The following is a 13,477-nucleotide window of genomic DNA, read 5'->3' as shown; positions in this document are numbered from 1 at the left end:
CATTAGAGCCACCTCAGTCTAATGACCTACTTCTTTAATGAATTTAACAGCATTAAGTGATTTATGTAACACACTTCTTAAAAAGTATCTGGTTCATGTAAATACTCAACGAATATTATTTGTAATTATTATTACCAGACTTAGTTTGAAATATGTGTGTTTTGATTTATTCCGTGTCTTAACAAAGACAACCAAGGCAGCTTGTTTATGGCAACCTAGTTAAAAACCGCCTCCTCTTATAAACCCTTTTATTTTACAGTTTGTTTTTATATTCAGTGCCACCCTGTGTGGAGTAGTATAGGGTGCAGGTAAGATTGCCTTGTCCCAGGCCTAAAATCTATACTGGTGGCCCTGACCTGATCATGTCCAGTTGTCCCAATTTTAGGTGAACTGTTAAAATATGTTTTGTGAGAAACGAACTCTCTGAAAATGACAGCTTTTATTAAATTTTGCTTGAGAATCTTTTCCTTTGAGAATGGCATGGGGAAAGTGTAGGCTTCTACCAGTATTCTTATCTGATCAAGACTTCATCAAGTTACAGAAAGAATTGGTCACTCCTACATTTGCATGAAACAAAACAAAACAAAAACTTTAGTAGAAGAATAGTCGCTAATTAACATAAGTAGTTGACTTTTTAGGTCTGTACTCATGTCCTGAGTAAAGCCAGACCTGAATTTTATTACTCAGTTCTGATTCGTTTCCCTTGCAACAATTTCTAAGAGCTGAACAAGAGACAAGGAGCAAGTATTTTTTTAAATCTACATACATTCATAAAATTATAATTTCGTAAGTGTAGGAAAATCTGCAAACTGCTATATTAATAGTTCTTTTCTTCTTTTTAGATTAAATTAACGCTGTTTGAAACAGAACATTGTTTTCATCATGATTGTTACTAAAGATGAGAGACCAAAGTCCAGAAACCATGATTTTTACCTTTTTCATGCCCTGATGATGCTAAGCATGACCATGCTGTTTCTTCCAGTCACTGGAACGTCTAAGCAAAATATTCCACGACTCAAGCTAACCTACAAAGGTAAATGTGTCAGTGTTTTTCAGGTTGCCTTCTTTTATTTAGAAATGCATACTGACTTCAGTGAAATGTTTGTAGTATTGGCATCAGTTAATAATCAGATTATTATAGGGGCTTCCCTGGTGGCGCAGGTGCTAAAAACACAAAACAAAAACCAGGTGCTAGGATCTGAGAATTACGTGTTAAGAATGGTTAAAGCAAAACAAAACAAAACAAAACATGGGGCTCCTGGGATTCCCTGGTGGCGCAGTGGTTGAGAGTTCGCCTGTCGATGTAGGGGACACGGGTTCGTGCCCCGGTCTGGAAAGATCCCACATGCCGCGGAGCGGCTGTGCCCGTGAGCCATGGCCGGTGAGCCTGCGCGTCCGGAGCCTGTGCTCCGCAACGGGAGAGGCCACAACAGTGAGAGGCCCGCGTACCAAAAAAAAAAAAAAAAATAATAATAATGATTATTACAGAATGCAAAGCCCACTGATTCATTATTCTTGGTGTAGAAAATAGACACCAAAACTGTTAATGTATGCTTTTCAGTTCATTATTTACAATTTTAAACTACTGATTAGCATAATTAGGGAATTTTGGTCAGCAAGTTGTAGTCAGCTTTTTGGTTTTGTTTTTTGGCTATGCTGTGCGGCATGTGGGATCTTAGCTCCTCTACCGCAGATGGAACCCGCGCCCCCTGCATTGGAAGCATGGAGTCTTAACCACTGGACCGCCAGGGAAGTCCCTGTAGTCAGTTTTATATTAAAATAAATCAATACCTATGTATGGTCAGGCCACTCAAGATAGCTGTTCTCTTGCTCTCTGTAAGTCCCCTGTTCAACCAGTGCCTGCTTCACCTATACCCTACTCGCCTGACAGAGCTTCCTACGTGCTTGCCCCATGCCCCAGCTAATGATTGTTCTAATTTTAGCCACCATGATAGCCTATCAAAGGGGCAGTTAGGGGCGGGCCCCTCTGCTGGTTTCCCTGGTAACTGATGAGCCAAACTGCCGTCAATTTCCCTTATAAGTGGTAACCTCCCCCTGCCCGTGGGAGTGAAGCCTGTCCGCTTTGTCCTGCTTCGGTGTGAGCCGCATACATGGTGGGGTGTTGCTCCAGAACCTTGCTTCAGACATGTAAGATCTCCCATCCATTAAACCTTTGATGGCTCTGTCGCTGACTCTGGGCTCTTTGGTCTTGAAGCTGGGCAAGCACAAGCCTTGTAGGCCTGTGGGGTGCAGCTCAACAGCCTAAAAATAGAAAAATCATTAATTCTATACAGCTGCTACTAATTCATTGATCCTTAGTATTTTTTAAAACAGTAAGATATCTTCAAAAATATTAACAAACTAAAATACCTTGAATATCTCAAGCATATACATATTTTATTGTTTAAAAAATAGTCTGTGTGAAAAGCTTAAAATACAGAGATGAGAAAACATTTAAGAAATGAAATCTACTAAGCTAATTGTTTTTAAATGTTTAAATTAGTATGAAAGCAAAGTTTATATACTAATATGTGTTTATATGTAAGTGTAATATATCAATATATATATCGAGAGAGAAAACGAGTCAAGTTTCATGCTCAAAGATTTTTTTTTTTTTTTTCTGTAATATCCCCTTGGCTTCTTTAATACCTAAGTAATGAGAGGAATGTAGGGAACTCAAACTCCTCTATTCTGAACTTGGCGGGTAAAAATCATGCTGGCAGTTTTAATCTTTAAGACAACTTATTTTCAGCTCAAATTAAATATCAGTAGTAAAAGCAAATTTGATGTCTAATGTAAGCTTAAGTGGAATTATCTTATTTGACTCATTACACATTTCATATGTTGGTATTTGTTTGGAATTTATACCTCATGAATTAAAGAGTTAAGGTAACATTATTTTTGAGTTTTTGTATTCTCGAATTTCTAGAGCAGAGACAACTAATCTATGGTTAAAAAAATTCAGGGCATTGCCTTTGTGCAGTTGAGGGAAGGATCGAATGGAAAGGGATATGAGAGGAAACTTTCTGGGCTTATGGAAATGTTCTCTATCCTGATAGAGATATGGATCACCGAAGTATATAATATGGACTTTTCACAACCCATCATATTACACAAGTCAGATTTGTTTGCCTGTTTTCAAAATTTATCTTAAGAACAGAACAGAAAACAAGTATGAAAAGCCAAACAATAAAAAAAAAAAAAAAAAGAGAAAGTTTGAAAATAGATTGAACGGAAAAAGAAGGAAACACTACCTGGTTTCTATGATACAGTGAATAACACAGGAGCATTGCATTGACGAGGGTGGACAATGCAAAATAAATTAGACTTGGAAAGAAACTTTAATAATAGTTAATAATTACTCACTGAGGAGTCATCATAAGCAAAGCATTGGTATAAGGAGTATGTGTGAATGATGTCATTTTATCCTCATCACCACCCTGTGAGGTGGGGATTATTACCATCTGCCTAGAAATGAGGTTACTGAGGTACTGAGAAATTGAGGTCTCAAATTAGTTGGTGGCTCAGCTCCTGAGTCAGCCCCGTGCTTTGGAGAGCCTGGGTGCCTAATCATATTTCTCACACCCTAGACAAGAGCAGCAGTTCTTGCCTGAGGCACTTACCTACGGAAGTGAACTTTAAAGTTGACAGAAGCATCATGCTGATATTTGACTAACTGATTATATGATTTCAATTGTCAAAATTAAATGGAGTTGAAGACCACACGCTCTTGGTAGCCAAAAGAGATTTACAGACTTTGATAATCTTATGGCAAAAAGAGAGATGGTCATTGTGCTAATTTGTGTTCATAATCAAAATTTTATATGAGTGACTGTAAAATATTAACTCAAATGTGGTAACTTGATCATTAGAAAATAACGAATCAGTTCCTAAAAATAAAAAGAATTAAAAAACATTAATTTTATGTAGCTGCTGCTAATTAGTTTATCCCTAGTTAGAGGGGTTTTTTTGGGTATGAATCTATGTTTTTGTATTAATACTTGGAATCAACCATATAAGAGTTCAAAATCCTGTTTTATTTATCTCTCTATAGATTTTCACTCTTTCTAGCACCTAGTACTTACATAAAAGGAGAACTGGTATAAATGTTGGATTAAATGCGATAAGAATTATTCTTTGGATGGTTCTTATATTTACTATACTTTCCAAATGTTATATTTTTTAGATATTTATCTACATGTCGATTGTCTGTTGATACATGTCAAAAGCAGTAGCAAAGACTGAATGCAGGGAAGGAATTTTAAAAATCTCTCAACTCACCCTCAATAGACACACACACACACACACACACACACACACACACACACACAAACACTCACTCACTCCCCCCTCACCCCCTCTCCCCCTTGTCTCCCCTTTCTCCTCTCCCCCCTCCCCCTCCCTCTCTCCTATAGCGCCCTGTGGCTGCTGTTAGCCATTCATTGCCAGATTGTATGCTAATAATAATGATCTTGGCTAGGAGAATTACTGACAATGCTTACAGAATATTCCTCTTTCCACCTATAAGAATTTGGGGGCTTTTCTTTGGAAATCATCAGTTCAGCACTATGAAGTAAGTATGCATTAACCATACACTTGGGAGAATTTCAACAGTTTCCCTAGCCACCTCTTCTCTGCCATATCTGAGAGTGTAAAAGGAAAGTAGTTCAAATCCTGATGTAATAGTTTTAAAAAGTAGCCTATTCCTGAATAAACAAAGTTATAACATAAAAGTCACTGCTATCTTGGGGTTATGATGAGGAAAATTCCTACCTCTGAGATAATAATCAGAACTCTCCTTTGGCATTTTCTCTTTCTCTTATGACTGACTAATGAGTGAAGATCACCTAGTATCACCCATTGCTTAGTTTTGAGGGAGTCTAAAACTTCATGCTTGGCATTAAAATACTGCCGGCATGTGAGGTTAGAAAAATCAGTCAAAATGAAAAATTAACTGTATTTTCAAAAATAATTCATTTTTATGGGCACAAAATCAGCTTTGCTTTCCATAACTCAAGCTTCCTTAGGTGCAGACCAGAGACACAGCCAGTATCAGTAGAGTTAGCTACTTTAAACAGCTGCAAGATTATTTTGAGGGATTTCTTAAAGGCCAACAGAAATATAATAACCATTTTATCCAAAGAATGCTCTTTGATAAAGACTTAGCTTTGAACCTCTGAATCCACAGAAGCTTGTTTGGTTCTATTGTTGTGTAAAGAGATTTCCCCTCAGTTGCATATTTTGAATTCTTGCACATTTATGCATACTAAATCAGTTTCTTGAGTAACAAGTAAGGAAACTTAGAGGTCAGGACGTTCTGTATTTCTGGGTTTTGTTTTATAAGGGTAATATATATATATGGCCTTACAAGGTGAGCTTCTCACAGTGACTTGTATGCTTTATACTGCAGATGTAGTAAATATAACTTTTGAAAAATGACCAACTTCAGTCTTGCAATTACTGTAAGCATTTTTTGTATTATAAATCATCATGAAGGAACTCATGCGGGTTAAGGATATTTATACCCAGGAATCGTTTGTATCTGCAATGGTATTTGTTTGGACAACCCCTAAAGATGAGATAGGTAATATAGCTAAAGAGGGAATGGGCAAAAACTTTGAAAAAGGAAGAGAAAAGTCCCTGTCCCCCTGGAATTTCTTTACCAGATAGGGAGGCAAACAATAAACAGGTAAACAAACAGATGAAGGTTATTTCAAATAGTGGGAAGTTCTATCAGGAACATCAAACAGGAGACTGCATCCAGGACCCTACTTAGACTTTAGGACACTATGAAGAACCATCACTTTTATACCCATTTTATAGATAAGAAACAGGAGGTTAGAACCTGAAGGCCTTGCCCCAAAGCAAGAAGCTGTTAAGTGGCAGAACTAACTTGTGTGTTTTCACCTCTCTAGTTCCAGGCCCACGTTCTTGCCACCTTGTGCCCTTGAGGGAGGCATTGCATGTTCAGGAACACAAATATCAAGATATATATATAAAAAAAAATACAAGGTTTCATTATTACATCTTTGGCAGTATGCTTTTCTCAGTAACTACCAATAGTACTAATTATTTTTTGCTCCTCCAAAACTTACGTCTTTTCATAGAAAAGAAAACTGGAAATCATCTTTAAAATTTTTATCTGCTATTGTATAACTAAACATTAGTGCATTTGATAGAATAGTTCTTTATCTTGTTTGAGTCTTCTGAGGAATGAGTGGATAAGTCTATATATTTTTCATTATTTAAAAATGACTCTATTTAGCTGTGAAATGTGGTGTGCCTCAAGTAGAGATTCATGGCCATTTGACTTATCTAACTTGTTTGATTTGACTAGTTTTGTATAAGTTCTGATATCTCGATTGAGTATAGCTGTGAAGAAGGAAGGTTCTGAAGCCAAACTGCTTATTAGGTCTTAACTGCTGTTACTAGTGTGGGGCGTGTGGATGTTTATTTTATGTACTGCAGTTTTCCAAGTGCGTTAATTTATTTAATTCTAATGAGGTAGTTGTGAAGGTGTCTTGATCCATGTAAAGCACGTAAAACAGTGTTTGGCATAGTAAACATTTAATAAATGCTGTCAATTATTAATTTTTGTGAAACACTGTTATCTTGCTAGATATTAATGGTTGTTCCCAGACCAGAGTTTTCCCTATATAAACAAGTTTGAAAAATATTACATAGTTTCCTCCTGGGGATTTATAGCATATATTAAAATTGCTTCTGTTTACTCTCAAACATTTTCTACTAGGGTTAGTTTCCCTCAGTCCAGTACCACCCACAGATTGTGAATTTATTGAAGGTACTTTCCAGTATTTTTATCTTCATGGTCTTCTAGTAGTTAACAAGCCCTTAGGTGGTTATTGACTTTGATAAGAGTAGTGTCTTTGAGTAGTTGGTAGCCTTCAGGGTGGGTTAAAAGGAATCATAAAATCATTCATTCAGGAGTTCCTTTCTAAAGTGGACATTTTTGTTGTCAAATCAATGAGAAAAGAAGATGACTTGCTCTGAATATCTCTCCTTAAGTATATAGTAAAGAAGTATTATCAATCTAATAGTAAGAATTGCCATATATTTTCTTCTATAGAGAAAGTCATTGATGGTTTAATTTTTAATGGACTCACTTGTTTTCCCAGATGTGTTTTCTCTAAACTGAGGCTGTGTGTGGGACTGGGCTTTCGTAGGTTTAAGAGCTCAAGGATAATATTATTGTGTATTTGATATTCAGCTCTCAGTGGTTAATAACAATAGTTTATGATGCCCACTGTTTCCAGCCCCATGCTGGCAACAAGGGGATATGTTAGCAAGTAGAAGAGGCAAAACTCCCTGGCATCATGTAGTTTATATTCTGATACAGAAAGGTAGACCATACATAAGTACATTACACAGCAAGATGGAAGATGATAAGTGCTATGGAGAACAATGAATCGGGAATGTTGATTGGTGGGGGTGTAGTAGTCAAATATGGCGCTCAAGAAAGAGCTCACCCAGAGAGTGATGTTTTCACAGATACTTCAAGAAATTATTGTTGCAAGGCATGCAGATACTCAGGAAAGGAACATTTTTGGCAAAAGGAACAGCAAGTGCAAAAGTCCTGAGGTGGAAAGGTGTCTGGCATGTTCAAGGATCTTAAAGAAGACAGTATGGCAAAAAAAACCAGTGGAATGGGAGAAAGAAGAAAATTGATTAAATCAGAGAGTTAATAGGAGGGAAGAAGGATTAGATCCTTTCACTTTTGTCATTGTTAAAACGTTGGTTTTTAGTCTGAGTGTTATGGGAATCCATTGGAGAATTTTGAGCACAGAGGTGACGTGGTCTGACTTTCATTATTATAGGATCACTCTGGTTTCTGTACTGTGTGTGCACTGAAAGGGAGAGATCAGGGAAATAGGGAGCCAAGTCTGAGAGGACTGTAATAATCCAGGTGAGAAATGATGGTCTATGAGCCAGACTGGTTGCAGTGGAGGTAGGAGAAGAAGATATGAAGGTAGAGCCAACAGGATTTGTTGATGGATTGGATATGAAGTAAGAGAGAAGTCAAATCTGACTCCATGGTTTTTTTGTTTGGTTGCTTTTGATCTAAGGATGGGGTTACTATTAATTGAGATGGCAGAGATTGTGAAAGAATGTCGTGTGGGAAGATCAAGTGGACATATTCGTTTGAGAAGGCTATTAGATATCTAAGTAAGATGCCTAGAAAGCACTTGAGTATATCATTTTTGGAGTTTATAGACGATGTCAATTGGAGATGTGAATTTGGCAGTTAGCATAGAGAAAATTTTAAATCCATGAAATTCTGTGAGACGACTAAGGGATATAGAAAATTTAGAGGATTGAGTTCTGGGATACTCTTAAGTCAGGAAATTAGTGAAAGGAGGACTGAGCATCTCAGTGAACTAAAAGAAGTGCCCAGGTATGTAGGAGAAAAATCAGAAGTTGTGGTGTAGAGAAAGTTAAAGGAAGAAAGTAAGAAAAGGGACTATCAGCAGTGTCATATTCAGCTAATGTGTCACGAAAGATAAGTAAAAATTAACATTAAATTTAACAACAGGGGGGCTTCCCTGGTGGCGCAGTGGTTGAGAGTCTGCCTGCCGATGCAGGGGACGTGGGTTTGTGCCCCGGTCCGGGAAGATCCCACGTGCCGCGGAGTGGCTGGGCCCGTGAGCCATGGCCGGTGAGCCTGCGCGTCCGGAGCCTGTGCTCGGCAACGGGAGAGGCCGCAACAGTGAGAGGCCCGCGTACTGCAAAAAATAAATAAATAAATAAATAAAATAACAACAGAAGTCTATTGTTGACCTTGATAAGAGCAGTGTCTTTAAGTGTGGGAGCCAGAGCACAACTAAGATGGATTCTGAAGAGCATGGGCTCGGGGGAACTGGAGGCAAGTGTAGACAGTTCTTTCAAGGAGTTTTCCCATAATAGAGATGTGGGCAGTAGTAGCTGGAAGGACAATGAGATCAAGAGACTTGTTTTTTTTCATGAGCTAAACAACAGCATATTTATTTGTTAATTGAAATAATCTAGGAGAGGAATAATTAATGATTCAGGAGAAATGTGGGATAATTCATACACTATTGAAGAAAATAATGATTTTTTTCCTCTAAAATCAGGCTTTTAGAACATATGTTAATAAAACTTGCTTATTTTGCATAATAAACTATTGTTTGGTTCATTATCAGTGTCAACTGTTGTGTAGGTAGAAAGAGAGGTTAAACATATAAAAATATATTCAGTTTGATATATCGATATAGGTTTGTAAGTACTACATATGTTTAGAAATTTGTTATGTAAGGATTTAGAAATAAAACTTCAGAAAGATTAAATAATGACCTCAGAGTCACATTAGTAGATAATTAAAAAGCTGACCCAAGCCTTCTGCGTTTCAGTACAATAGTGTTTGTACTACAACTTGCCTGTATCCAACACTGTGATTTAGTAATGATTAAAATCTATTTAACACTATGTAGAGCATTCTTCTAAACATGATTGATCTGTAGAGGTTCACAGAGTGGTAGAAGTTACCTAATAATATATGGTAACATATGATGTAATATTGCCATACAAAAGTATCATATAAAAAGTGTTCCTGGAATTAGGAACATACATAAAAATCACTGAGGCCTTTGTGGTCAGTAGTGTCCTCCTGGCAGGGCAAAGGAGAGCTACATCATGAGACACTTGAATTGCATCCTTGTTATGCATAAATATGGAAGGAATTTATAAGGGCATAATTTAAGTAAAGGCAAATTTTTCTGGGATTAAACCCAGTCCACTATTTTTTGGTTAAAGTAGGTTTCTTTGAATAGATCGTATACTGTATATAGTTGGTTTACTATTCTGTAAATTATTGAGGAGATAAAATTTTTTATCTACAATTTCTTGTTTTATGACTTCACTTACCTAAAATTTGGCTCTAATTTCTTGGGTCTTATTAAATAAATTTTAGCAATGAGATTCTTTCAGTATAAATGTAAAACTATAAGTTTACAGATATTTTTTTAAATGAATGTCATAGGGTCATTTTAACAGAAAATTTGGCAAATGCCTCTCTCTTAAGAACTTGTAATATACATTTTGCATTTTTCTGAGTCCTTTCAACATGCTGTTTTAATCCTATTAATTCAAAAGAGGCATAAATTAAAGCTAAAGTGCTTTTTATTTAGGAAGAAAGATACTCATAAAGAGGTTTATTTCACTAAAGCCAAAGTGAGCCAGACACAGTCTAGAAAATAAGATAAATATTTCAGTAATCCCAATGGAATGGTAAAGTGGAGGAAGCAATAGAAGTGAACTTGTCTGTGGGTATGTTCCATAAAAACAGTAAGTAGAATTGTTTTGAAAAAGAACCTTGCTTTTCTAAGTAATGGTAAATCTTAAAATATAAAATATAGCTGTAATGGGTGATAGGGCTTAGAGTTAGAAGAGACCTTGATAGGTTTTAGCTTTCTCTGCCATGTACTGTTCTTGTACCATTAGAACAGTTGTCTGCTCTTTCTGAATCTAGGTTTTCTCATCTGGAAATTAGCGATAATCCTTTGGTTAAGGATCAAATGAAATAATAGAGGAAAAGCTCCTTGGAAGTTATAAAGCACAAATGGATATTATGATAGGCTTCAAAGAGAGACCAGACATAATATATTACTGAATTAATTGAAGTAGGATGTGAAGAAAATTCAAGGTCTTTAAAAATATATTTAGGCATCTTGGATACAATTTCTCCTGCCACACATAACAGGACATTTACTTGAAAGTCAATTAATAAATCATAACTTGGCATCTTTACATTTTCCTTCCAGGTTAATGCATATTAAATGAATGTACTTCTCTTCTTTGGATGAGAAAATGGAGGGGAAAGAGTTTTATATGTCTTTGGTTGAAACTATGTAGGTTATTTATCACTTATAGCAATTAAGTTAGTTATAAGTTAATCACAGTCAGTTATAAGTTAATTGATCACAGCTGTACATCCCTAACTTATTCTAACAATGTAGTGTTGTAGAGGAAAAATAATAATAATTTGGCTATTTTGCATAAATTAACACATCATCATATAAGGGTTTGAGAGAAACTGTAGTGTGGAGAAGAAAGAAGAGTCCAGCACTTCAAGGCAATTGGGGCCACAGTGTTCTTTAGCTTTTCTACTCCAGCTGTGGTTCAAGGACCAGTAGCGCCAGCATAATTTGAGAGCTTGTTAGAAATGCAGAATCTCAGGCTCCCTCCAAGACTTCTCAGTGAGAGTCTATTTTTTAGCAAGAATCCTAGCTGATCTGAATGCATGTTAATCCTGAGAAGCACTGCTTTTAGAGTGTTTTATTTCCAACTCCCTCCTCTTCCCACCCTCCTCTCCTCCATCCTCCCACCCCCAATACACACAGGAGCATTTGGATATCACAACAGGAATCTCTTATGATTGCAAAGCATTAGAGCCACAATTGGGTCTCCAAATGGCACATTAACCTCTCTGAATTATTAATAAGGCTGTAATAAATCCTGGTTTAGATGGAAGGTAGATAAACCAACATAAACAAGAATCACTAGAGTTTGAAAAATCATCAGTTAATGTTTGTTAGACTTCTTATGTGAAAGAAGAGGTGATGAATTGCAGCAATGATTTAGACATTATTCTTGTCTGCAAGGGCTTCTAGTCTTTTTAAGGGACAAAATAACTGCAAAAAGATTGATGCCATAGGATTAGGGTAAATAAAACCAAACATTTCAAAGAATTTCGGAGGAGGTTGGGTGTGAAATTGAACTTTGAACATTGGAAGAAATTTAGTTTATTGAATAAAGTATATGTTGGCACTAGAGGATTTTGATCATGAAATTCTAACTTAATTCTAATTTAAGGGAGAAAACCAGAATAGACAGCATAATGTGGGAGAGATTGGAGAGGGAGGGGGGCAGAGAACAAGGTTGTTTAGGAGCCTGTTATAGTAATTTTGAGAAGCAGTAATATGGCTCTTAGCCTGGCTGATGATAAAAATAAATGTTTGAGGAAAAGGAATAGATAATTTGCATGAGGAAATCTATAAGGCTTTAAATTTACCTGGAAGTTGATGTGAGGGAAATGCAATATACTTATAGGTAGCAGTTATTTAAATAGGAGAATAAAAGAGTAAGGGAATAAGGAAGAGGAACTAAAAATGATTCTGTTATCTTGAGCCTGGGAACTAGGTCATGTCATTAAAGTCATTATAGTCAGTAGGACCAGGTGGTTGGGGGAAAAATGATAGTACCAAGCAGACTACTGGAAATTCTGAACTGTGACTTGGGAGAGGCAGTGGGGTTTTAGGTGTCTATTTTGAAGTCATCAGCAGAGAACTAACAATTTATGGGAAACTAAATGGAAAACATGATCTCATTGTTTATGCCCTGTAATACTGACTGAAATTAAGGAAGACATTATTCTGTGACTGTATTTTGAATCTCCCTCTTGGAAGTCCATAAGCATATTCTGATGCAAATTCTGTGCACACCTGTACAGAATTATCTTCCTTGGGTAAGCTAGAGGACCCTTTCTGGAGAAAACCTAGAGAAAATTTGCACAGATAACTGACATCTGTTTGTTCTGAATGAAAAGCCAAACGGAAATTCTCTTGAATCAGTGGAAATTAACTTTCAGATCAGATGTCACACTGAATGCCCAGCATGATAAGTGAAAAACAAAACAAGACATATTCAGGCCAATTATTTTAAGTTTTATAATAGCAAGAGTGAGGAGGTGAAAGGAAAAACAGAAGACATTCAAAAGCTTGGGACACTGATGGCATGAGACTTCTAAACCATAACTTTGGAAGCCAGAGGATAGTATGTAAACGCCTCAGCTCTCTGAGGGTGAAAGCTGTTTAGCCCAGAATTCTGTAGTTAGCCCAATTATCAACAAAGGTAAATTAAAGACATTTTCACACATGGAAAATTTCAAATATATAAGTCACAGTCACTCTTTTTTAGGAAACTTCTGGAGATGGGCTCACCAAAATAAGAAAATAAATCAAAGAGGAAAGACATGGGATCCAGTAAAAATGAGTTTCATACTAGGAGAGTGGTAGAAGGAAGTTTGAGGAAGCTATTCCTCAGGTCAGAGAATAGACAGTCCAGATTGGAGCAAGAGGAAGAAAGGGCCAAGAGGGGATGTTTCCTGAAGGAAAACAAAAAACAATCTGACAGAATTCCATTTGAAAATTTTATGGAGGCATTTTTCAGAAGGTGTGGAAAGTTTTGATCATGATCTTAAGGAAGTCTAAGCAAATGTCACAATTGGGAAATTATTAACAAAAACAACATTTTTTTTATTTTCAAGAAAGAAAGTATAATCAGAGAACACTACTTTTTGTTTTTTAACATCTTTATTGGAGTATAATTGCTTTACCATGGTGTGTTAGTTTCAGCTTTATAGCAAAGTGAATCAGCTATTCTCATATATATATAAATATATATCCCCATATCTCCTCCCTCTTGCATCTCTCTCCCTCTCACC

At 36.5% G+C, this 13,477-nt stretch overlaps 1 protein-coding gene across 1 annotated transcript in view; it reads left to right on the top strand.

Moving 5' to 3' along the window:
- SEMA3D (semaphorin 3D) overlaps nucleotides 1-13,477 on the top strand; it is a 177,083-nt gene that overhangs the window by 43,131 nt on the left and 120,475 nt on the right. Inside the window, exon 2 of the mRNA XM_082846434.1 lies at nucleotides 843-1,033. Within this exon, the coding sequence (XP_082702560.1) occupies nucleotides 883-1,033 (151 nt within the window). The 5' untranslated portion in view covers nucleotides 843-882. The remainder of the gene's footprint in view (nucleotides 1-842; nucleotides 1,034-13,477) is intronic.

The sequence above is a fragment of the Leucopleurus acutus genome (genome assembly GCF_964270905.1).
Source record: "Leucopleurus acutus genome assembly, chromosome: 9".
Lineage (NCBI taxonomy): Eukaryota > Metazoa > Chordata > Mammalia > Artiodactyla > Delphinidae > Leucopleurus > Leucopleurus acutus.
This window is presented reverse-complemented; position numbering and strand designations above follow the sequence as displayed.